Below are 25,883 nucleotides of genomic sequence, written 5' to 3'. Positions count from 1 at the left end.
AGTAGTAGAGTAGTGACTTTTTCAGGACCGAAAAAATGTTTCCCCCAAAGTAAACAAAGTTAGATTGAGAAATTCACCATTGCACCGTAGGGACTGGTGGCTCATTGCTACACTGAGGCCGCTTTCCCACAGGCACCAGCTTTGGCGCTAATGGGCAAGGGAGCAGACAGGCAGGCCGCTGGGGGATCCAACTGCTGGGGAGGCAGATGTTGGAACATTTCAAGAGCCAAACCATCATGGTGCTCTTCTTGCAAAGTAGGTTCTGTTCCCTCCTATAAGGATAGTTGTGTCCTCGACAGGAGCATCTTTCGAGTCTCAGCAGGACATGGGACCCGTTGTTACCTGCCCCATGAATGGCCTCCTCCTTTGTCATGTGGATCAGCTTTGTTGTTGTTCTTGTTAGTCGCCATCCAGTCATCTCCAATGCATCGCAACCCCATGTACAACAGAAGGAAATGTTGCCTGGTCCTGTACCATCTTCATGATCAATGGTATATTTGAGTCCACTGTTATGGCTGTTTTTGTAGTGCCTTCCAATCTAAGGGGCTCATCTTCCAGCACTATATCAGACACTTTTCTGTTGTGATCTACAGGTTTTCATTGGCTGATTTTCAGTAGATCACCAGGCCTTTCTTCCTAGTCTGTCTGGAAGTTCTGCTGCTGAAACCTATCTACCTTGGGTGACCCTCCTCGTATTTGAAACACCAGTGGCATAGTTTCCAGCATCACAGCAACATGAAAGCCACCATAGTACAACAGACTGACTGACAGATGGTGGGGATCAGCTTTACAGGGAGCTTCATAGCGTGACTCTGGTGTAGGTCCTTTCATGAGGCCAAGTGGCAGTCTTCTTGCATTTAGCACCCTTGGAGGTGATGGAAGCTGCTGTTAAAGATGATTTCCCTGGGATGACACCATGGACCCAAGTGGTTTAGTGTCATCAAAGAAACGAAAACCTGTTGCCATCAATTCGATTTCGACTCATAGAGTCCATACGACAGAGTAGAACTGCCCCACAGAGTTGCCAAGGAGCAGCTGGTGGATTGGAACTGCCAACCTTTTGGTTAAGAGCTGAGTTCTTAACCACTGTGCCACCAGATCTTTGTAAAGAAACAAAGGAATCCCCTAATTATACAATCAAATTCTGCCTTCATAGAGGGACGTGAGGCTAAATTCTTCAGAAAAAATTGGCAGTGGAGGACTGGATGGTGTTGCTAGTATTAATTCTCTAGTGATTGGATGATGCGAAGCCATTCATTTCAGAACTGCCTTTTTATTTTCTTTTTCAAAAATGTAGAAGTCATTCAACCTTCTTCAGCAAACTGCAGTGATTTTAAGTGAATAAAGAAGTCAGCAGCCCCACTCACACTTTCCCCTATCCAAAACAATGTATCTGATGACAGGAAATGTCCACGACCTGGAAAAAAATCACTGTACCTGCTCAGTTGCACACTACAGGGCCATATTTTTATTTACACAAGATCCACATTCCTAGCCATCTGATTTTTGTTAACTACTGGATCTAAATCCCGTCAGGTCTAGTGCCTGCAGACCCCTCTAATTAGCATGGTATCTTAAATTGTTTCTAAATTGAGGTTGCTGTGCTTGTTTCTTATCTGTGAAGGTGAGACCTCGAGGCCATCTCTGCAGCCCCACTTGGCTGAGGTTTTTATCTGCCAGCAGGACCTCTTCCCCTCTCTCCTGGGGCCCTGCTGTGAGACTGGGCATCTTCTCCTCCTGCTTCAGCTATACAGCATGCTGGGAAAGGGGCTGCCTGAGCTCGGAAGGTTTTTCTTCAGACTTGGATAGAAATCTGGGTCCTTACCAGCTCAGGAGGAGTCCCTGGGTGGCACAAATGGTTAAGCACTTAGGCTACTGACCAGACGACTGACAGTTTGAATCCACCCAGACACCCTGAACGAAAGGCCTAGTGATCTACTGAAAAATCAGCCACTGAAAACTCTGTGGAATGTTTACAACAACAACAACAAAAAGAGTAGCTAGCTGCTGAGGCTGCTTATGTACAACAAACATCTCAAGGGATTTGGTTCCTTGGTTTGTAGGTTTAGGGTCATGGTTTCACGGGACATCCCTAATAACCTGTTTAGTGCTTCTGTTCTACCTCCTAGTTCGTAGCATAGTTCCTGGGGCCTTAAAAGCTTGCAAGCAGCCACCTAAGTCACAACAATTCATCTCTACTCACCTGGAGCAACAGAGGAAGAAGGAGAGTCAAGAACAGGAGGAGGAAGTGGAATGTTGCTTTCATGAACAACTTCCCCCTTTACCATGAGACCAGAAGAACTGGATGGTGCCCAGCTACCATTACTGAACATTTTGATCAAAGATGCTAAAGAAGAACCCTGATCAAAAGGGGAAAAACGCAGAACGAACAAAATTTCAAATTCTCATGGACTCCAAAGTTTCTGGAGCCATAGAGGCTGAACACACCCCTGAAACTATCGCCCTGAGATAATTTAAACATTAAACCTTAAACCAAAAATATCCCGACATCTTCTTAAAACCAGATAATAGTTTAAACTAGTAAAGAATGTCTGTCTGAGAATTATGCTCTTTGAAGATCTATCTATATGGGGTCAAACTGACAACAGCAACTCAAAAGATTTGATAGGAAACTTAGGGGGCAGTGAGTTTATGTTAATGAGGGAGGAACAACTCAGAAAAGAAGGATGAGAATAGTTGCACAACTTAAAGAATGCAACCAACGTCACTGAATTGTACATGTAGAAATTGTTGAATTGGTGTATATTCTGCTGTGTATATTCACAACAAAAATAATTTTAATAAAAAAAAAAAGACTGTAACCTGAAAAAGCGTCAACAGTAATGAGGCACTACTGAAAGCCCCAAGAGGGCATCTGATGTGGCCGTGCCCCATGCTATGTGGCCTCACTCACTACTAAATGGTCAGCTTTAGGCAGGAGTCACGTGTCTGCCATGTAGCAGTAGCCTCTGCATCAGAAACAGTCCTTTACTTTGTACCCAGTCTATGAGAGTGGACATATTGCTAAGTCTGGTACATATGATGGAGCCAGGCAGCAATGGTCACAATCTGAGGGGTGCAGGCTCAATTGGTAGCTTGATTCCAGTCTCATCAATGAATGGGCGCTCACTGTATCTATGTAAATGATACAGATGGTTTAGTTGACAGTTGCAGTTCATTTCCAGTTTTTTAAAGAGTGTCTTTAATCTGACAGTCTGTAGTCTTCCAGATGGCAGACCAGAATACTAAGCTATTGGCAATAGCCCAATAGTTAGTAAAAATACAACATGTAAGTAGGGTCCTTAAGAGTATTGTCTAAGGCAAGGGTGACAGCTTTTAATTCAGCCCATGGTGCTGCCTGGCCCTTACTGCAGTCTTCCAGAACTGTCACTGGACACCAACAGCTTTTAACTTAGCTGAACCTGTCAGTGAAACAGGTCCAAGTATTTGGGGATGTCTCTGTGAATCAAGGGCGCCATGGAGCCAGCAGCTTTACTTCAGGCAGCAGAGTAGTGGATTTATTTCCCTCAAATGGGGTAGCTGTCACTTTTCATGTAAAATCAAGATGGCCAACCTAGCTGCAGTCCAAAATACATTATTTTTATTTGACTAGGGAAGTCTGCTGGGCCCTTTTTCATTAGTCATCAAGTCTGAGTTAACCTGGGACCAAAATGGAAATGTTAGGCCAGAGCTACAAGACTTCCATAAGTCAGACATTCAGTTTCAACAACTTGGAAAAATGCTGTTTTGTCTCTGCAGGAACACACACTTTGGAGCCAGATTACCCAGATTTAAATTCCACTTCTCTCACTAGCTGTGAGACAAATTATTCAACTTTTGTGCCTGTTTCCTCATGAGTAAATAACAACACTACTTGTTAGGACTGTTGTGAGCATTAGTGGGTTAATACCTATAAAGTACTTGGAACACCACCTGGCACAAAGTACTGACTGTTGTTGTTATTGTTATCACTGGGAAGCTGGGAGTTCCGGAAACAAAAGGAATCTGTAATAATAAGACTGTTAACACTTGTTGCTCTATTCCTTCCATCAAGACTACTATGACTCCATTTTTTCACATCTTTCCTTTTATTGAAAAAAATTTTTAGAAAATGGCAGTTAATAAAGGGCACAAACAAATCAAGAGGAATATACTAGTGGTAAACATACACAATATAAAACTAAAAATGCCACTGGCTTCTTTAATTGGCTAAGAGCACATAATGTAACAGGCATAAGGTTTGTTTTAAGCAAATTAAAAAGCTTTTTTTAAAGTCTCCCCAAGTCAAATATATACACACCCACAAAAAATAGTGTATGAAGGAAAGCTGTCATACACAAGAAGTTGTATCCTGAACTCCTAAGTGGAACAGCTGCTGTAACAGGAATTAACCCAGTAAAGTCAATAACAGGTTAACAATTTAAAAAACTGATTCTTCCTTATCATCATCTGACACACTGTATGTTATTTACTTATTTATTGTGTATTGTCTGTATCCCCTTATTAGAATGTAAACTCCACGAAGGCAAGAACTTGTGTGTATCCCATGAATCTAGAGTAGCGCTTGGCACATGGTACATGCTCAATAAATATTTGTCAAATAAATGGATGGATATTTAGACAGCAATAGCGATATAATACAGGCTTGTAAAAAAACAGGCATAGAAGCAACAGTCACTATTCTGCCTGGGAAAATTAGAATAGTACAAAAGACATTATAGACTAAAGAAAAAATAAGGATTTGCCAGGTACAGAAGTAGGAAAGAAAAGTCTAGGTGGAGGGCAAAAGAGTCAAAGGCATAATGATGTCAACCAGGCTCTGATCTAATATATGACAATAGGACAGAAAGGGACTGAGTAGGATGATATTTTGGTTAAAATAAAGATGATATGGTGACTGAACCTGGAGGACATGAGAGAGGGAGCAGTTCAAAGTTTTCAGCTTGGCTAACTGGGTATATGTAATGTTATTAGCAGTGAGAGGGACTGAGGAAGAGAAACGGGGTTCATAACAAAATATAGTGAGTTCAGCTTAAGTTTAAAGTATCTGGGCAATGTTCAGACAAGGATGTCTAATATACAGCTAGAAAAAGGATCTGGAGCTCAGAGAAGTGGATGAAATCACTTGAGGAAAATATACCAAGTGAGAAGAGCAGAGCACCAGAGGGATTACAAACCCACATCCCACTGTCCTAATCTAGCTATAAACCAAATCAACCTGTTGCCTTCAAGTTAATTCCGACTCATGGCGACCCCCTGTGTTACAGAGTAGAACTACTTCACAGGGGTTTCTTGGCTGTAATCTTTATGGAGAGAAGCCCTGGTAGCCCCACAGTTAAGTGCTAGGCTGCTAACCAAAATGTCAGTGGTTTGAATCCAGCAATCACTCCATGGGAGAAAGATGTGGCAGTCTGCTACAGCCTTGAAAACCCTATGGGGCCGTTCTACTCTGTTCTATAGGGTTGCTATGAGTAGGAATCAACTCAGCAGCACACAACAATCTTTATGGAAGCAGATCACCAGACCTTTCTTCCACAGCACCACTGGGTGAGTTCCAACCAGCAACCTTTATGTTTTATTTGACAAGCACTCTAGAACACAGACAGGTGTAGGTCCATGAAATAAATAAAAGCTCGTCCTTCACTACAAAGTTTGAGAAGCAGTGTTCTTATTCACCACAGCCCTCATCAAATCCCTGACTTCTTGTACCTGAGACTTCAAACATTTGTGTTACCTGCTTAGATCATCTGGGCATTTGGGTTTATGACCTCTGAACTAAAGGAGTAACAGCTAATAAGAAGATAATAAAAGAGACTGACAATGAGTAATTATGTAGGAGGAAATCAGTAGAGAGAGAAGTCTAGAAAAGACAAGGGCACTGACTCTCTGCCCATGGTCCCTAAGTTATTCTCATTATTACTGTTGGTTATAATCATTGCTATTTATTTCACTTCTAAATGTTGACATTTAGACTGATTTTAATTGACTCTATGCACACATGCACACACAGGCACACACACACATGCACACAAACATACTAAGTCAGAGTCAAAGTCTAGCTATAAACGAAATCTGAGACAGAAGGTGGCAGAACCAGGGCTCAAACTCATATCCATTAAGACTCCAGAGCCTCAACTCTTAAAACTATTACTGCATCTTTGTAGGTGCGGGGGAATGCACACTCATGCACAATTGCTCATTTCAAATTACTGAAGCCAGACAAATAAAACCTTCATGAACTTTCATTAACCACAGGCACCTCTTCTATGAAACAACAGTTTAATCTTTAGTTATTTCTGTTTACAAATGGATCTGGAAAGAGTCTCTTCTTTTCCCAATGTGTGAAACTTTCTCCCAAGAGAGATAAAAAATAAATAGAGCTGGTTCACAGCCTTTGTAAATTTGTTAAGATTTTGTACATACACTATCTTGTCATCTGTTAATAAAGTTAGTTTTAATGCAGAAACAAAAGCTGATTCGTCAGATGTTGCATGGCACGAAGCTACATTATATAAAGTACTGCTAGGTATGAAGGAGGAAGTCTGTATGGCTTTTAGCAAAAACGCTTTTCCAGAAGAGCAGATCAAAACAACACAATGAGCAAATCAAGGAGGCTACAGCTAGACATCAGAGCTACAACTTCTCATATCTGTGCTAGAAAATTCTATTTATCCAGAATGGACTAAAATTTCAGGAAAAATGTTTTTTTTCTTTTTTTTTTAAACAATTCTTTACCCATTTTAAGTTCTGTTTCTTCCCCCTGCCACTCCATAATTTAGCATAATCCAGCAGAAAGATGTCTGCTTTTAGAATTGGCTATTTTATTTTTCTTTCTGTGGCAAGACTGTCATGGAGCCTGGATATTTCAGGCTCATATGCATCCATGACCAGTGTCCCGCTGTGGTCAAAGAACTTAGCAATGGACTTGGTGAACTCAGCTTCCCGCTGCTGCTTCGTTCTCCCGCTGATGAAGGTCAGCTTCAGGGTGTATTTGTCATCAAACCTAAGCACCAGGGCAAAGATAACAAATTAACCAAACACAGTCAGAGATTCAACCAGTAACAACACAGCAAGAAAAGGGCTAAGCTGGGTACTGGTAATGTAGCAAACACACAGATCTATGCTTTTTAAAAACCCCAGGGGCACTTCACTGCCTTCATGACGCTAGTTCAGATTCTTGAGTGTTGACATGTCTTCCCTGATTTAATTACTGTGTACCTCCTTCACCTGACCATACACTGTTAAGTCATATGAACTATCTTCTCTCACCTCTGGATTTTACACTTGCTCTATGCTCAAAGGGTCTTTCTAGCAGACTCTTCTCTCCTATCACATCTGACAAGTTCTTATTTGTTGATACTATAACTAGGCATAAACTTTTCTGGGAAAATCTTCCTCAACTCTCCCAGTCTGAGTCAGATGTCTCTCCTTTGTCTTCCACAGCACCATCAATCAATATTCAGCTCAAATACTGAGTGCCAATCATATGCCAGGACTAATGATATGCCCTCAGGCTATCAGTGGCCCTCATCTCTATCAATAAGATCATCTATTGAAATGATGTTTGTGTATTTGTGTTCTTTACTAGACTGGAAGAGTCTTGAGGGCAAGGAGTTTGTCTTACTTGTTTTCTGCTCCTAGCTTGACACACGGAAGACAATCAAATCTTTACTAATGAATAAAGGACCCTTACTTTCAAGGATGGTCCTCCATTCCAGGTGCTTAGTCCTTGCATGCTGCATGCCGATCACTTTACTAGATGTACTCCAAAGATTATTTAGCTACACCTTTAGGTGCCTCAAAGACCTTTACTATCTCCACCCATTCAAGAGAGTTTAATGACACCAACTTCTGGCAAGCTAACTCCCCCTCCTCAATTTCTGTCTCCATTCAGCTAGGGTATATTTAGTGGGTCGTTAAACTGGTATTATCTTTAGATGAAGCATTTTCTTATATCTTTGTTTCTGCATATGTACAATGGGAAAACTACCACCTACTTTTCAGGATTACTGTCATGATTAGAACAGGACCCAACATAACTGGTGCTCAGAAAATCACAGCTCCTCAATAAACTATTGGTCTAGCCACTAACTTCAAACACTTCAAAAGATTTTCTCCAGCTCTGACCAACTACTGCTGACACCATGGGAATTTTTGGACTTTTGGGCCCAGTTTCATTAGCAGCTACCTGACTTTGATGACAGGATATAATCTGATGATATGATGATGATACATTTTAGGAACAGTTATTCATTAATTTTACAAATATTCATTGAGCCCCACCTACGTGTGTCAGGCAATTTCAGATGCTAAGGATATACAGCAGTGAACATAACAGACAAATCTCTGCCTTTTGAAACTTTCATTTTAGTGTGTGAGGGGCAGACAACAAAAAAAGGTTCTTGTAAACATGGTGGGCAGGAAGGCCGTCACTAAGATGAAAATGTTTAAGCACAGTCCTAAAGGTGACGAGAGTACAGGCCATCTGGAAAAAGAATATTCCAGGCAGAGAAAACAGCAAGTGCAAAGGCCTTGAGGCAAGAACATTCCAGGAATGTCTGAAGAACAGAAAAGAGCCACCGAGGACAGAATGGGGTAGGAAAGGATGACAACTAAAGGAGATAAGGGATGTGTTTGCATATGTGTGTGGGGTGCAGAGAACAGATACATCTGGACTTCTAAGCTATCCTTAAGAGTTTGGCTTTTTCTCTGAGTGACAGGATTTTGAGCAGAAGCCTGATTTGATCTGATTTATGTTTCAAAAGGATCACTCTGCCTGCTGTGCTAGGAAGAGACTATGGATGGGGAAGCAGCTGAAGAGGTCCATTAGGACACTATATAAAGTAATCTAAGTGAGAGATGGTGGTAGCAGTAAAAATGGCTAAGTGGTCAGACTGAATATATTCAGACGTAGAGCTGACAGGATTTGCTAACTAAAGGAAGGATGGAGAGAGAGGAATAAAAAATTCCTGAGTTTCTGGTCTGAGCAACTGGAAGGATGGATAGTTGTCATTTATTGAAAATAGGAAAACTGGGAAGAGCAGATCTGGATGAGGGATAGTGGAATTAGGTTTTCGACATATTAATTTTGAGATGCCTATTAGCATCCAGAGGCCCTGGTGGCACAGTGGTTAAGAGGCTGGCTGCTAACCAAAAGGTCGGCAGTTCGAATCCACTAGCAGCTCCTTGGAAACCGTATGGGGCAGTTCTACTCTGTCCTATAGGGTCACTATGAGTCGGAATTGACTCAACAGCAATGGGTTTATTAGGAGCCAAGTGGAAATGTTTAATAGAGAATTGGGATATATATCTAAGTTCCAAGTAGAGGTCTAGGATAAAATATATATTTAGAGATCTTCATCATATAGATCATATTTAAAGTCTTGAAAATCTAGATAAGACCCCACTTAGGGAGTGAATACAGACAGAGAAGAGGTTCTAGGAATAAGCCTGGTGGTATTTCAAATTTAGAGAAAGGGGAAATGAAGAATCGCAAAGGAGACTGGGGAACAGATATTAAGGTAAGAAGAAAATTAGAAACAGTAGGGTATCCTGGAACTCTAGTTTAAAGATAAATAAAGCGTTACAAGGAGGGAGTAATCAACTGTGTCAAATGCTGCTAATAGGTCAAGTATGATGAGGAAAGAATGAAGAGCAGATCCAAAAGGTAATGCGAAGAGAGGAAAACGACAGCAGAGAAATGGGAAGGTCGTATGAAGAAAATAAGGAGAAAGGAAACTTTTTTTTTAGTTGGGAGAAATTACAGTATGTTTGTGTGCCAGAGGGAATGATCCAACAGAGGGAAAACATCAAGTAATCAACAAGGCATAGAATCTAATGGCAAATGGAGGGTAGGCTTTAGATAGGAGCTGGGAAAGAAGGGACAGTATAATGAGCGTTGATGCAAGTAGGTGGGTAATGATGGGAGACTTCTGATTGCTTCAATCTTCTCAGCATCAAAAGAAGCAAGGTCATCAGCTGAGAGGAAAGGTGGGGGAGGAAGTGTAGAAGGTTTGAGAATAGAGGAGAAGGTATGACTGGATAATGAAAGGGAAGAAAGACAGTGAAAAGGTAGTACACTGACTCAATGAATTATAGATGCCACTGGGGCCAAAGAACCGTTATTTACCACGAGATAAACTAGCAGAAAAATAGGAAGTGAAGGTCAGAGAGTGGGATACTTAAAACTGATATTATTGAAAATAATTAGTTATTAGTAATCGTAAGGGCTAAGTTATGATGGTGAAAATAAGTGTCTAAGACACAACAGAAAATCAGACAATTAGAGGAGAGGAAATAGATACACTGAGAAGCCAGGGTACTAGAATAATCACCTACTTGGATATTGAAATCACCAAGACTTATGAAAGAAGCTATGTTAGAGAGTGCTAATGAGCCAGGAGCTATCTTCAAGGAACGAGGGGGGGAATGACCCATGGGTCTGTATTTAACCGCAATGAGGAGGAAGAGAGGTGGCAAAATGTGGTAACACACCATTCAAAGTAGGGGCCTGTAGAGAAGAGGTACCGCCAGTACCAGTAGTAAGAAGACTATGTGAGAGAAATCAGCTACCACTTGAAGTCTATAAGGAGAGCATGTCCTTAGGGGTTAGTCAGGTTTTACTTACGGCAAAAAAAAAGAAAGGAATGTTCAAAGAGAAGACTATGTTACAAGGAATTTTGTGGGTGGCTGACCATGACTTGGCTGGAGGCAGAGTCTGATAAGGCAGTCAAGGTGCAGTCTAGTCCAGGTGAATTTCACTCACTTACCCAACAAAAATTTCTGCAAATCTAAGTTGTGCCAGTCCCTGGGCAGATTCTGAGGACCCACAGGTAAATAAGCCAGTGTCTACCTTTGGGCTTGGGGGTCTAGTGCATAGCCAATAGTAAAGAAGCTTACAATTTTGGGGAAGCTGAGCGGAGGCACAGAAAAGTAAATAATTATAGTACCACGTGACCTGTGCTAACAGAGGTAAGCATGAAATGCTCTTAAGAATACCTAAGAGTAACTAATCTAGACCAAGGTATATCAGGGAAGGCTTCCTAGAAGAAGTGACAAGTAGGAGTTAGCTAGGTATTCAATCCTGAGAAAATATGTGCAGTGGCACAGAATCACTGGAAACCTCGAGAATTTAGCAAATTGCAAATTCTGTAATATTGCTAGAGTAGGAATGTGTAGGTCCCTTTTGGAAGGGGTATGAAATAAAGCTGGAGATGTCATTGGGAGACAGATGTTGAAAGACTCTGGACAGTATACTAGATGTGCTGGGCAGTAACTGAATTGAAGACTTTTGAAGGGAGTCACACAGCTTGTGATAAAGAAGTTTACAGGTGGCAGCTAGTAGTCTATGAAATCTTTCATTACCATTTTCACATCATGTGGCCTGGCAGCTATAGAACAAGACATGTGAACCAGGCACTACTAAACTACTAAAATTACTCTCTAATGTGGGGGGCGGGGATTCTTCTTCTCTACAGGCACCAACATGGCAGTTGGTAAAAAAAACAGCAGAGAAGCCTAACCCTAGAAATGGATCAGTCAACTATGAGTCAAAATACATAAATCAGAATGAAAGTAACAAAATTAAGATGTTGCTAGGATCTGGAATTCTGCAACTGTGCTTTGGTGGCCTGCTGGGCAGTGTAGATTGATGATGGCTGAGGCGAAAGGGCAGCTGGGAGCTGAGACAAGCAAGAACTTAGCTGAAAAATCTGAATGAATAAATGTCTGTTCCTCCTCTTCCTCACAGGCATCTTCACAAATTGGCAACAAGAGAGCCTGCTGACACTGATGTTATACTTACCTTCATGTGTATGAATAGCTGATGTTATACTTACCTTCATGTGTATGAATAGCTGTACTTACAATCTGAGAGCCTACTATATGCTAGGAACTATACATGTGCTCAGACTGGGGCTGGAATTCCTGCTATACCACTTTTGGCTGTATGGCACTAGAAGAATTAATTAAATTCTTAGGGCCTGCTTTCTTATCTAGAAAATGGGTTGCTCTAGAACTTAAATGAGATAATGCACTTGGAATAATAGCTGCTATATGGTAATCAATAAACATTAGCGATTCTTGTAACTGGTATCTCATCTTCCCAACAACTCTAAGAGTTATTTTTGACCTTATTATGGGGTCATTTCAGATCTACTAAGGCTCAGATAGCTTACACGATTTACCAAAGGTCATACAGCTAGAAAGAAACTAAGCTGCAATTTGAAGCCAGCTCTGGGTGCATACAAAGACCTCATATGTTGGTTGCACAGTTATATCCACTGCTGGTGATAAACAGACTCTGAATTGTGCTTCTGAGTTGCCTAGTCCAATGCTCCAGAGAGTCTTAACCGGATTCACAGAGTGAGCTAATGGGTTTTTCTGAAGATAACTGACCTCGCACCTTTGGCCTTATAGTCCTATACTCTAAATGGCTGAGTTAATTGGCCACAAGGAAAAAAAGAGACTCTTCATTATTCCACCAAAGTACTTTCTCTCACAGTTCATTCTCAGAGCATTTCTGTGATAATGCAATCTCAGAAATGCACTGCTAGGAAAAACCTTCTAGATCATTCATTTTCCTTTCTTCATTTTATGACTAGCGCCAGTATCTGCAGAGTAGGCAGGCAATAGTCTGCTGTTGATAATGACTTAATATTCCAGGGAAACTCCAACAACAAAATTTAAGAATCTGTGAGGATAGTCATACCTTTTGAGACTGGAGGACAGTTGCCAAATATCATCAGGGTCCATCCCCGTAGGATCCTTCCTGTGGGCCACGAGAAAGATGCTCTTCTCCTTATATGAGGTATAAATGGTCAGGATCCCCATCATCACAAAATAGGTTCAAATAAAGTTAAGGGAAAAACACACAAATACACACATAGAACAAAAGAGAAATACCACAAACTGACAATCAAGGGCTATGAAAACTTTCATGACAGTCCTACAGAACGAGTCGGTTTTGTCATGCTGTAAAAACACTACAAATTTAGTTATTTCATTTTCATGCTTATGTTTATGTACCAAGAGAAGCAAGGCTCTATCTGGTTAATTCTTCAAAGAATATCTAAAAAAAAAAAAAAAAAAGGATAAAATAAGAGGGCATCAACTAGCTGTCTTCTTTGCTGTTCAAGGACAAAACGTGTAAGAAGATCCCTTTACCTAGTTTATCAAGACTCTGTTATTATTGTGTTTATTTCTCTATCAAAAATAAAACTAATGATCACAGTGGACTTGATCATAGTTAACCAATTTAAGAGTCATTAAAAGAAAAAAAAGTGACTTCAATTAGTATTACTATAAAAATAACTACTTCTTTTATATGTACAGGCTTATTATCATATTCAGTTATTGACAATATTAATAGCTACTATATCTGAGTACCTGCTATGTGTCAGTTTTGTGTACATTGTATTATTTAAATTTTATGAAACGGAGAGGCAATAAAGTATAGTGCGAAGTATATAGGCTTTGGAGTGAGGTAGTCCTAGATTTGGATCTTGGTTTTTAACCAGTGTAACCTTGACAAATTACTTACCTTCCGCAAGTCTTAGTATCGTCACCTCTAAATGGAAATAATATTGACTTTTTGGAACTGTCATAAGGTTGAGAGATAGTGTGCATATAAAGAGTGCATAGCACACAGAAGACACTGACAATAGTGGTCACTACTATTCTATATAAAATTCTTTTCTTATTTTGTTCTAAACAAATATAACCAAACAAATGAAGTACCATCAACTTAGTTCTCTTGGGAGGCCGTATATGTGTAATAATGTTGCTATCGTTGAAACTCTTGTGGAAAGTGCCTCAACTGTGAAAAAATTCATCACTGGCATGATTTATCAGATCACTGAAAGGAGTCAAGCATCACATGGTGCCAATTCTGGGGAATATAATTTGGGATCAATTTGGGTAATACCACTTTTGATTAAAACCACAAGCCAAACCCGTTGCCATCAAGTCAATTCTGACTCATAGTGACCCTACAGGACAGACTAGAAGTGTCCCATAGGGTTTCCAAGGAGTGGCTGGTGGATTTGAACTGCCAGTCTTTTGGTTAGCAGCTGAGCTCTTAACCACTGGACACACTTTATTAGATGGTTTGCAACTGCTTCTAAAGGTAAATCCCCAAAGTGGAGATTTTAGAAATATTTCAGGTAGTGGTAGTTCGCTTTCTGCAGGGAGGAGTGTCGGTAGAGATTTTAAGAAACAGTCATTAGAAGACAAACCTGACCATAAAGAAAGGATATGATATGACACACAAAGCCAAAACAGGCTTTGACTCTGGAAAGGGGTGCATATAATCCCAAATCAAAGCCACTATGGCAAAGAAACAGGAGACTGTACAGATGGTGAGGCGACCGTCAATTAAATTAAAATTCTCCACATACTTGTACTTTTCCAGAAGTACCTAGTGAGAAGAAAAAGGAACCAAGTTAACAAGAATGCTCCCTTCCCTTCCTGGTACCTGCTTTTATTCTTAATTTCCATGATAAAAGTTATATTAAGAATTATATAAACTACCTGACAGCTCTTTCCAACTGCAATTTTACCACTCCAAACAAACAAAATTCATTTACAAAGAACCCCAGAAAAAAAGTTCATCAATTCCTCACATAACATTTATTTTTTTAAATCCTCAACTTTTCCCCTAGTATGCAGCTAAAATTTTCTTTTCCCTTTCTAAATGGAAAGATGAGCAAACATGGACGAATGCCCAAGCTTCTCTCAACATTCTAGGCTCTAGGCTGATTAACCTCAAAAACAATAAATTACCAGCTTTCTGTAATTCACAGATTAGAGAATTTGAGGAAGAGCCTCAGATAGCTAACGTTTATATTTTAACACATTTTCCCCTACTTATACTGTACTGTGAGAATTTTAAATACTGCTTTCTGGCTCAATTTCTAACACTGAAAACTAAGGTCATTTAAAGATACAAAAGAAAAAGATTCTCTAGCTGGGCTATCAGCTGTATACACGCCAACAGACTCTTCCTCATGAAAGCACCTTTTTGGCAGAATCATCCAAAGAATTTTTCACAGCTGATCCATCCCACTTGTCAATTTTTACAGGCTTATCATCAATCTTCCACTGTAAAAGAAACAAAACAGTTGTAGATCAAGAGAATGGCATTTTCTTGAAAATAAAATGAACTACTTCCTTAAGAGCATCCTTAAATACACATAAGTTATTCTTTCTCTTCTGATGTTGAAGATCTGAAAGACAAAACACTTGAAAAAAAAAGGAAGTTGACCTGAAAGCATCTTTTAACTAGAAAGCTGATTAGCTCAAAAAGTAAAGAATTTCACCCTTGAGAACTGCACTCTTAAAAAAATTATCCATGAGACCAAATGGACAACAGTTACTCTAAAGCATAGATGAGAAGTTTGTGGGGCAGTGAAACTATTAATGGGAATAGAACAATTGGAATGGAAATAATGAGGATGTTGATATAAACTGAAGAATGTGACCAATATCACTAAACATTACATGCAGAAATTGTTGAATGGGAATTTGTTTTGTTGTGTATACTTTCACCAAAAATACAATAAAATATTATTATTTTAAAAAAATGAAACTGAAGGAGACTAGGTAACCAGAATCATGGGGTACTCATGTGATGCTGCCAGTCACCATGCTAAGAAGTCAAAATCTACAAGCCCAGAACCAGATACTTACATGGGCTGCAGAACTATAGTGTGAACTCCTATAGCCTATTCCCATTTTACCCAAATATGGGTATAGAAAAGAACTCCATATATTTATCCTTTTATTCTGTGACTACAAGACTCAGAAAACATAGATACGTGAACCTACGTTAACAAATGGGGAGGGTCTCCTTTAATACAATGCTGTTAGCTAACAGGTCTTATAATTTACCAGCTTGTTGTAAGTTAAGATGGCAAATCCAGTATGGTCTGTTGGAAAGAATACTAAATTTTGAACTAAAAACCAAGTCCTAGACCCACTCCCATCATCAGTCAGTTATGTAACTTTGGACAAATTGTGCTTCAATTTCCCTCATTTATAGAGGTTTAGAAAGTTTCCCAAAGACTGTGTGTGCTATTTAGAGGTAAGATTCATACATTGCTGGTAGGCATTCAAAATGGTAGGCAATGACAGGAAGTCAATTTAGCATGTTGGATTCAACTTCCAATTCTGGGAGTTTTTCTGTATCTGCATACATCCGAAATAATATAAAAGGCTATTCACTAGAGCAGTGTGTATAATAGTTAAAACTTTGGAAGGAACTCAAGGACTCATCTAGAGGACTGGTTTAACAAACTATGGTACATTCAGATATCCTGTAAAGGTAGAGGGACATGGGTGGGAGTAAGACTTCTCAGATGTATGCCTTTTTAATTTTTAACCATGTGAATGTATTACATAGTCAGAAATTTTCTCAAATGCAAGTGATTAGGTGAACATAGCTTAAGTGGAACGGGGTGCTACAAAAAATCTGATAAACTTGCCTTTTATAGATCACAATATGGCCAACTCTTGATTTTTTACATCAAGTGAACAAATACTATACTTTAGATAAACCAGGAGGCAATCCAAAATTCATCTGGCTTTAGAATGGATTATTTTACTGAAGGAAAGAGAAGAGAGCCTCATATTTATCTAACTGAGCACAGTTTCAGAGATACTGCATAGAAGAAATCAAAGAGACGGAATAAACATCTATAAAAAAACAACTCAGAAGATTTTAAAGGAATGTAGAAATTTATTTCACTGAACTTGGTTTTTTTTTCTTTTTTTATTGTACTTCAGGTGAAGGTTTACAGAACAAAATAGTTTCTCATTAAACTATTTTTTTTTTCTTGACTGTGATTCTTTTATACTATTACATACACACATGAAGTCTGTGTTTGGGGGGGTGCCCAATGAAGTAAAATCATCATACTTTAAGTGATTAAAACTTGATCAAGTTTTTTTTGTTTTTCCTTCTGGTATCTTATAAAAACGAGTAATGATTTTACAACAGCATGTTGCAATATTGATTCTCATGGCCTACCTGCCTACATATCAAACACGATACCTAATTTTAAAAATACAAATTGAACAAAGAAGAAATTAATGAGTTTTCTAGCTAAACAGCTCACTTACCCTCAGTCAAGTAAATCTCATTTTGATAACGGCAAGAAAAAGAAAGAAGCTTTACAGCCAGAACCCACAAGAGAATTTGAATTACTTGTGTGATAAAGCCATTTAAAATTTCAGGTCATTCCAAAAAGAGCAAATGTATTCTCAGAGAAACTCAGCCACATATCACTGCCTACAGAACATCACAGAAAAGAAACTTGCCTCTACAATTCACAGAAGATAACTTCTTGGCAATTTTCAGGGATAAAATGCAGTAGTCACTACAGCATGTGCTGAAATAGCCTCAGCTCTAACTCCACTGCCTAGTACCTAAAAGCAATCTTCAGTAAATGGAATAAGAACATTTCCAGTGAATTACATGAACCACAAGAAAGTCTGTAATTTGATTTCTGAAGAGATGGGAGCATCACCCACTTTTGTGTGCATGAAAAATCTTAGCCCATTTCAAAGCAAACAGTGCTAGCATTCCAATTTCTCCACATCCTTGCCAACACATTATTTTTCTTTATTATAGCCACCTAATGGGTGTGAAGTGGTATCTCATTGTGGTTTTGATTTGCATTTCTCACCCACCCAGCCGCTTCTTTCACTTACTGTAACGTTTTCAAGGTTCACACATACTGTAGCATGTATCAGCACTTCATTCCTTTTTACGGCTAAGTAATATTTCATTGTATGGATATACTAGTTTGTTCATTCATCAGTTGATGGACATTGGGTTGTTTCCACTTTTGGCTATTATGAATAATGCTGCTGTGAACAGACTATAAACATGCTATATACAAGTTTTTGTTTGAACACCTGTTTTTAATTCTCTGTAGGAGAAATCCCTAGCAATTTCCCATAAAGATTACAGGCCAGAAAATCCTATGGGGCAGTTCTACTCTGCCATATGGGGTCACTATTAGTTGGAATCAACTTGAAAGCACCTAACAGCAATAACAACAGTGACTGATGTTAAGCATCTCTTCATGTGCTTACTGGCCATTTGTATATCTTCTTTGGAGAAATGTCTACTCAAATTCTTTGCCCTGTTTAAAATCGAGTTTTTTTTTATTATTGAGTTGTAAGAGTTCTTTATATATATTCTGGATACTAGACCATTATCAGATATAGGATTTGCAAATATTTTCTCTCATTCTTTGGGTATCTTTTTCTTGATAGTGTTCTGTGACACACACAAGTTTTTAATTTTGATGAAGTCAAAAATGGTAAGTTTTGAGATGCTATTAAAGCTCAATTTGCAAAACAGTGTTAAAAAGCCAGGATCTTGTTTCTTAAAACACAGGCACAGACAGACAGACAGACACACACACACAAACACACACACGCACACAAAACACCATAAAATCATGCATTTGCTTTGACAGAGCTGGGTCACAAGGTACAAGTATGCCAGCCAGAAATCTGGCAAGCCAACATACCATCAAGGAGAATAAGAGGACAAATGACCTAAGGCACACGGCTAATGGGTGACAAAGACATGGCCTGAGCCTAGACCTTCCAACCTTAAAACAGATGTTCTTCCCACTACTATATCAGATAGCACAAGGCCCACTCTGGTATGGGAGACAATGTACTGAGTAAGGTAAGAGCACTGGATTAAGTACTGGAGATGCCAGGTTCTGGAACTGTTACTAACTCACTGTGTGTCCTGGGCAAGTTGCTTCATCTTCTTCTCTCCAACTGTGCCCATGTCTATAAAATGAGGCGGAACAAATGAGCTCTAAAGTCACTTCATTAAACACTTTAGAGAAACCACTATTGATTAAGCAGAATAGTTTAAGAATCTGATTCAGGTCTGGGATGAGGTCTATAAATCTTTTTTAACTAATACCAAGGGAGTCTGACATAGACAGTCTTCAAATCATGTAACGAAAAATATCTATCTAAGGAGGCTAATGCTCAGAATAACTGGCTAGTTAGCAGCAGCTATATATACTTTGTTGAGTGCTTACTAGGTGCCAGATATCACCTTATAAGGTAAATATTATTATTATCCCTACCTTATAGTTGAGGAGACTGAGATGCAAAGAGATTTATTAACTTGCCCAAGAACATACATTCGTTAAGCAGCAGAGCCAGGATTCAAAGCCAGACAGCATGGCTCCAGAGCCTGTATTCTCAACTACTAATATATGAAAGCTGTGTTTTAAGATCAAGCAACAGCCCAGCCAGGAAACCACAATTCAGGTATGAGGTTAAAAGAGTCTGGATATAGCTGCTGGAAAGCATGGTTTAATACCACAAATCAACCTTAATAGCCAGAACAAATTAAGCAAGCAACTTTTCTTTATAGCCTGCCATGTTGAACAAAATGCCTGGATGTATTCTGGGAAAAATAGCTTACTACAATAATCTGAATTAAATTATCCTGTGATGGAGGCTGTGAGATTATATGTGTATATCTACTTAAGATCAGGAAACAAGAATTGCTTTGTTCTTAAAGTCAGTTTCATAGGAGCAGAAATTCACATCCGCTTAGGTAAAACTAAAAGTACATTTGCATCTCTTTTTTACATTTCTTTATGGCAAGTTAAAAATATAGCTGCAAGAAATAAAATAACCCCCCCCTCAAATCAAATTAAAGACATTTTACTAAAGATAACAGCCTGTCATTCCAACAGAGCAAAAGCGTCTTGCTCCAGTGAGGATTAACATTCTTTTCCCATGTTCTGTCCCACAGTATCTTCAGTTTTTAGGCAATTAGAGGCACCATTGTCTAAGGCTGTTTCTGGAGACTGAAGTGCAGATTTGAAGTTTTTCGTCTTTTAAATTCAATGCTGCAAAGACTTATTCTGTGTTACTCACTACAGAGAACTATAATAATCCCTCACAGGAAATTGGACAAATACAAATTGTTGGAACAATATAAGACAATATGTCACATTAACTCACAGCTTAATTCCCATGTGCAGTCTAAGTGCTAGAGAATTCAGAGGGGGAACAACTTAACCTAAAGCTGAAATCAGTCCTCCCTGCCCCCCTAAAAAAGCACCTACACAGTTTTTTTACTGTATTCTCTCTCCTGTCCCTCACTTCTTGGTTAATTCTGTCAAGAGCTCCTTTGTCAGGCCTTTTGCCTACTCCTGCTACTCTGGTTGGGATTCTCATTATCTTGCCATTCATTGCTCTTCCTAAGAACATTTACCAGTATTATACAATTTAATCCTCAAAACAAACCTATAACATGCATGAGCATCCACATTGGTTACATAAGGAAATTTAGGCTCAGTAATATTAAGCAACTTATCCAAGGCCATGCAGCTTTTAGTATGCTGCACTAAAACTCACATTTGTCTTTTTTACTAAATCATATAGGGCAACAGGTTTTTTTGTTTTTTTTTTAATACAGCATATGACCTTATTAGAAGGCTTCTAATTTCTACCTCTCCAAATCACCTGAGTAATCTCCTAAAATCACTTTACATTATCTCTAAAACCTTCAACAGCTTTCTGCTCTTTAATTTAGCAATCCACGTCCTCCTCAAACTGATTCTACCTATCACTACAGCCAGTCAACTCACTATCTGAGAAACACTGGCACCATCAACATCTGTGTATAAGAATTGCTTTTTTTAATTTTGTTGTTGTTGAGACTATACACAGCAAAACAGACACCAATTCAATCATTTTTACATGTACAATTCAGTGACACTGATTACTTTCTTCAAGTTGTGCGATCATTCTCACCCTCCTTTTCTGAGTTGTTCCTCACTGCTCCCTAAGGTTCCTATCTAATCTTTCAAGTTGCTGTTGTCACTCTGATCCCACAGAGATAGTTCTTTAAAGAGTATAATGCTCAAGGCAGACATTCTTTACTAGTTTAGCTAAACTATTATCTGGTTTTAAGACTTCAGGGGATATTTTTGGTTTAAGTTTTAAAGATTATCTCAGGGCAGTAGTTTCAGGGGTTCATCAGCCCCACGGCTCCAGAAAGTCTGTAGAACTGCTTTGTTCTTAAAGTCAGTTTCATTTGAGCAGAAATTCACATCTGCTTAGGTAAAGTGGCTCAGCGGTTAAAGTGATCGACTGCTAACCAAAAGGTCGGCATTTTGAAACCACCAGCGCCTCCGAGGGAGAAAGATGTGGCAGTTTACTTCCATAGAGATTTACAGCCTTGGAATCCCTATGGGGTTGCTATGAGTCAGAATCAACTCGACAGCAGTGGGTAGGTAAAGCTAAAAGTACATTTACATCTACTTATTACATTTCTTAAGGATACATTTCTACCTGGTGTGTCTTCCCTTTCTCTCTCAAAAGATAAGGCCCCAGCTCCACTCTCAGGCATGACACCTTCCCCTGGGGCCCTCATCCTTATTATTTAGATCTCAGGGATCATTCTCTCTCTCATTTGAACTTCCTTTTAAAAGTATGCATTTGGCATACACCATATACTTCCTTAAATATATTTAATGTTTGTGTATTCCAACTCCTCAGCTACACTGAGTGAATTCTGACAGTAGAACTCTTGATTTATTCCTCCACCATCACACATTTATATCGGACACTACAGGTTCCAGAGATCATTCACATATATAGTCTCATATGAGTCTCCCAATAACCCTGTGATGTAGCTGCCGGCAACCCTAATATTACAGATGAAGAAAGGGAAGTTTAGTGAGGTAACTGACTTGCCAGGCTTCCTATAGTTTGAAAGTAGCAGAGCTACTTCAAAGTCCAAATCTTATGACCCTCAAGTCCAGGTTCTTTCAACAACACAATAATGCCACGTACTTTTCAGTAATCATTGCCTTAGCAGAATGCCCTTGCTTAATGTTTGTTAGTGATAATCCAAAGAGAGGGAATAGCAAGAGCAGTTAGTGGGATAGGGTGAACACACAACACTTGAGGACTGTGCGGTGCTCACCTAGCAGGAAGGCAGGATTTGTGCAGCAAATGATATCAATTCCCAAGACTCACGTCTTAGAGCAATTTACCATTCCAACCCCCAGAACACATTCCTGTCTCTTAAGAGGGATCAAGAGTGTGAGAACCATATAACTGAAAACCAATGATTCACAGTGACCTTACAGAACAGAGCAGAACTGCCCTGTAAGGTTTTAAAGGCTGTTTAAATCTTTATGGAAACAGACTATCACATCTTTCTCCCGTGGAGCAACTGGTGAGCTCAAACTGCCATCCTTTCAGTTAGTAGCTGAGCGCTTAACCACTGCCCTAAGATGTGGATCTGAATCCCTCCATATGATCACATATTCACTTCTTAAGTACTTACCATATGTCAGGCACTGTGAAAGTCTGAAAGCTGTTTTCAAGTCAAAAATCCTGACTGTTTAACTATATTCAGGACATCATGCCTAACACTTTTTAGCAAATTGGCCCAGGACCCTACTGGAAGTGGAAGGCACCTTAGAGTGCATTAAAGCCAAATTCCTCATTTTACAAATGAGGAAACAGACAGATGGATGGCAGCATATTTCAAGGTTACACAGTTAATTAGAGGCAGAACCAGTCAATGCTAGGACCCAGATCTCCACGCAGAACCAGTACTGTTTCTTCCAAGATGCTGCACAATGGGCAAGAAGGGCCAATCCAAGAGTTTTCCTTTTTAAAGCCCTTGTTTCTAGGCTCGAAGTAACAAAAAAAAAAAAAAAAAAAAGAGTGGAGGAAGAAACAAACATGAGCAGGCAGCAGGCTCAAGAATCCAATTTACACATAGTGCCTGGGGTCTTAAAAGCCTGCAAGAGGCCATTCAAGGCATGACAATTGATCTCTATTCAGCTGGATCGACAGAAGAAGGGTCAGGAATAAACCAAAAAACTCACTGCCCTCCAACTCACAGGGACCCTACAGGACAGAGAAGACCTGCCCCATAGGGTTTCCAAGGCTATAAATCTTTATGGAAGCAGACTACCACATCTTTCTCCCATGGAGCGGGCTGGTGAGTTTGAACTGCCAAGCTTTTGGTTAGCAGCCAAACGCTTTAACCACTGTGTCACCAGCACTCCTCGAGTCAGGAATACGAGGAGGATATGGAATGTGTGGCTAATTGCCTCCATGAAAACTGCCTCTTTTGCCATGAGCCCAGAAGAACTAGATGGTACCCAGCCACCATTACTGAACATTTTGATCAAATATTCTAGAGAAGAATCCTGATCAAAAGGGGGGAACTGCAGAACAGAATTTCAAATTCTCATGGACTCCATACTTTCTGGAGCTATGAGGGTTAGATGAACCCTTGAAACTATTGCCCTGAGATAATCTTTAAAACTTAAACCAAAAATATCCCCTAAAGTCTTCTTAAAACCAAACAATGTTGTTGTTAAAAAACCAAAAACCAAACCTGCTGCCGTGGAGTTGATTTCGACCCATAATGACCCTACAGGACAGAGCAGAACTTCCCCACAGAGTTTCCTAGGAGCACCTGGTGGATTCGAGCAGCTGACCTTTTGGTTAGCAACCCTACCACTTAACCACTACGCCACCAGGGTTTCCATCAAATCTGTTCCAACTCATAGCAACCCAGTGTACAACAGAACAAAACACGGCCTGGGCCCTCACAATCATTGCTATGTTTGAGCCCATTGTCGCAGCCATTGTATCAATCCATCTCATTGAGGGTCTTCCTCTTTTTCCCTGACCGTCTACTTTGGCAAGCATGATGTCCTTCGCCATTAACTGATCCCTCCTGATAACATGTCCGAAGTATGTAAGACGAAGTCTCACCATCCTCCCTTATAAGGAGCATTGTGGCTATACTTCTTCCAAGACACATATGTTTGTTCTCCTGGCAGTCCATAGTATACTGGATATTCTCTGCCAACACCATAATTCAAAGGTATCAATTCATCTTCAGCCTTCCTTATTCATTGTCCGGCTTTTGCGTGCAAATGTGGTGATTGAAAATACCATGGCTTGGGTCAGGAGCAACTTAGTCCTCAAGGTGACATCTTTGCTTTTTAAAACCAAACAACAGTTTAGCTAAACTAGTAAAAAATGTCTGCTTTGAACATCATGCTCTTTCAAGAATTATCTATATGGGATCAGAGTGATGACAGCAACTCAAAAGATTAGATAGGAATCTTAGGGGGCAGTGAGTTTATGTAATGGGGGAGGCACTCAGAAAAGGCGGGTGAGAATGATTGCACAACTGGAAGAATGTACAGTGTCACTAAATTGTACATGTAGAAACGGCTGACTTGGTTTATGTTTTGCTGTGTATATTCTCAACAACAACAAAATAAATTTTAGTAAAATTAGATGACATTACACATCTAATTGACTAAACTGCATTAGATGACATCTTGAAATCTTTTTCTGGGCTATGATACTACAGCAAACTTTTTTTTTTTTTTGGTGTAACAGCTTCATTGAGATATAATTCACACACCATACTCATCACTCATTTCAAGTGTACCGTATATTCACAGAGTTGTATAACCATCACCACAAACAACTTTAGAACATTTTCATCACCCCAAAAGGAGATCCTATACCTTTTGGCAGTCACTACCCATTTCCTCACAAACTCCTCCCCCCAGGAAACGACTTTCAGAAAAAAAAAAAAAAAAAAAGATCCAATTTACCCAGTGCACTTGGTGACAGGTGGGGGAGAATTCGGGGAAGTCGAGAAGAAAAAGATAAATCTTCAAGGATTCCTTCCTGCCAGCCCAGTAGCGGAGGTCAATACTCAAATAAATAGTCTCAGTATTCAGCATATGGTGATAGAAAGTTCAGTAAGCACAAGTACAAGGAAAGGTTTGGAATCCGTAGTTGCGCCCAGGATGCGGTGGGGCAGGTGGAGATTTGGGGAATACTGATTTTGAGTAACTGCTTTCACACCTTCGGGCTTCAGTTTTCCCCGTCTGTGAAATGGGCACATTTAACAGTAGCCCCCAGCACCAAGGGGGAAAAGCGATGACTGGCACTAAAATGTGGGAATATCAGGTTATCCAAAGAAGCTATGGTGGGCAGCGGTAAAACCCAGGAACACTTACGAGAAGGAAAGAATATCTTAAGAGGGCCTGGATCTCAGGTGTGTGGAGACTGCGGGTTACAAGTGCCTGTCGGGTTCCCACGGCGGGCCAGCGAGGGTGCCCCCCATAGAGGCCGCAGAAGGTGAGGGGGACGTAAAGGTGGGCTCACCGCCTCCCGGACCTCCCCCAACCTCGACCGCGAAAGCTAGCTCCTCACCTTATCCAACAAGCCACTGCGGTTACTGCTTGTCCCGCTGCTGGGGCCACCGCCAGCCCCACTACTGCCTCCGCCGCCACCACTCCTCCCACCCGGTGCAGCCGCCGCCGCCATCTTGTCTGCCTCTGCTTTACCCTCCCCACCGACTTGTCCAAAGCCGATTGGCTGAAACGGACGGCGTGACGCGCCTCGAGGAGTTCATCGGGATACGTAGTTCCGGGTTGCTGACGCGGGTTTGCAAGCGGAAGTGGCCGCGGGGTGTGCCGGGACTTGTAGTTAGAAGCTCCTGCCGCCGGTTGCCGCCTACACGGCCAGCGCTGCGTCGCGGTTACTAAGGGGTGGGGAAGATAGTGGCCGGCGCCACCGTGGAGCGGCTCCGAGATCCCCGGGAGGTTCGCAGGCGCGCATCCCGCCTGACCGGGACGTCGCCTCCGCGGACGGCTCGGAGGCGTAAGCGACGCCGGAGGCAGGTGTGGCTGGAAACTTAGGTTGCGTGAGGAATTGGGGTCTTCCCCCGCCCCAGGTGTAGCGTTTCCAAGGAGGCGGGGAAGACCTTGTCCTTCAGCCTTTTTTTATCCCTTTTACTGCACTACCGATTATTCTCTCCAATGACT

The 25,883-nt window shown here is 40.4% G+C and overlaps 1 protein-coding gene across 1 annotated transcript; it reads right to left on the bottom strand.

Annotated features, from left to right (window-relative positions):
* Positions 1–6,657: 6,657 nt before the first annotated feature.
* SPCS2 (signal peptidase complex subunit 2) lies at positions 6,658–25,391 on the bottom strand. The gene is made up of 5 exons (XM_023736566.1): positions 25,270–25,391; positions 15,016–15,099; positions 14,256–14,416; positions 12,710–12,844; positions 6,658–7,003 (listed from the first exon to the last, which is right to left on the bottom strand). Exons 1-5 carry the CDS (start codon positions 25,381–25,383, stop codon positions 6,817–6,819), a joined length of 681 nt encoding a protein of 226 aa, XP_023592334.1. The 5' UTR covers positions 25,384–25,391; the 3' UTR covers positions 6,658–6,816.
* Positions 25,392–25,883: the final 492 nt, after the last annotated feature.

This window comes from Trichechus manatus, unplaced genomic scaffold (assembly GCF_000243295.1).
Source record: "Trichechus manatus latirostris isolate Lorelei unplaced genomic scaffold, TriManLat1.0 scaffold00088, whole genome shotgun sequence".
Taxonomy (NCBI): Eukaryota; Metazoa; Chordata; class Mammalia; order Sirenia; family Trichechidae; genus Trichechus; species Trichechus manatus.
Note: the sequence above shows the minus strand (reverse complement) of the source record. Positions and strands in the feature narration are given on the sequence as shown.

Bases quoted from the DNA above. Each gene is read 5' to 3' on its own strand.
- SPCS2 (XM_023736566.1), bottom strand. From the start codon at position 25,383: ATGGCGGCGGCGGCTGCACCGGGTGGGAGGAGTGGTGGCGGCGGAGGC. The intron at 14,417-15,015 runs GTGCTTTCATGA...TCTTCTCACTAG, and splicing joins TGGATGATTCTGCCAAAAAG to GTACTTCTGGAAAAGTACAA. The intron at 7,004-12,709 runs GTATGACTATCC...CCTGGTGCTTAG, and splicing joins CTGTCCTCCAGTCTCAAAAG to GTTTGATGACAAATACACCC.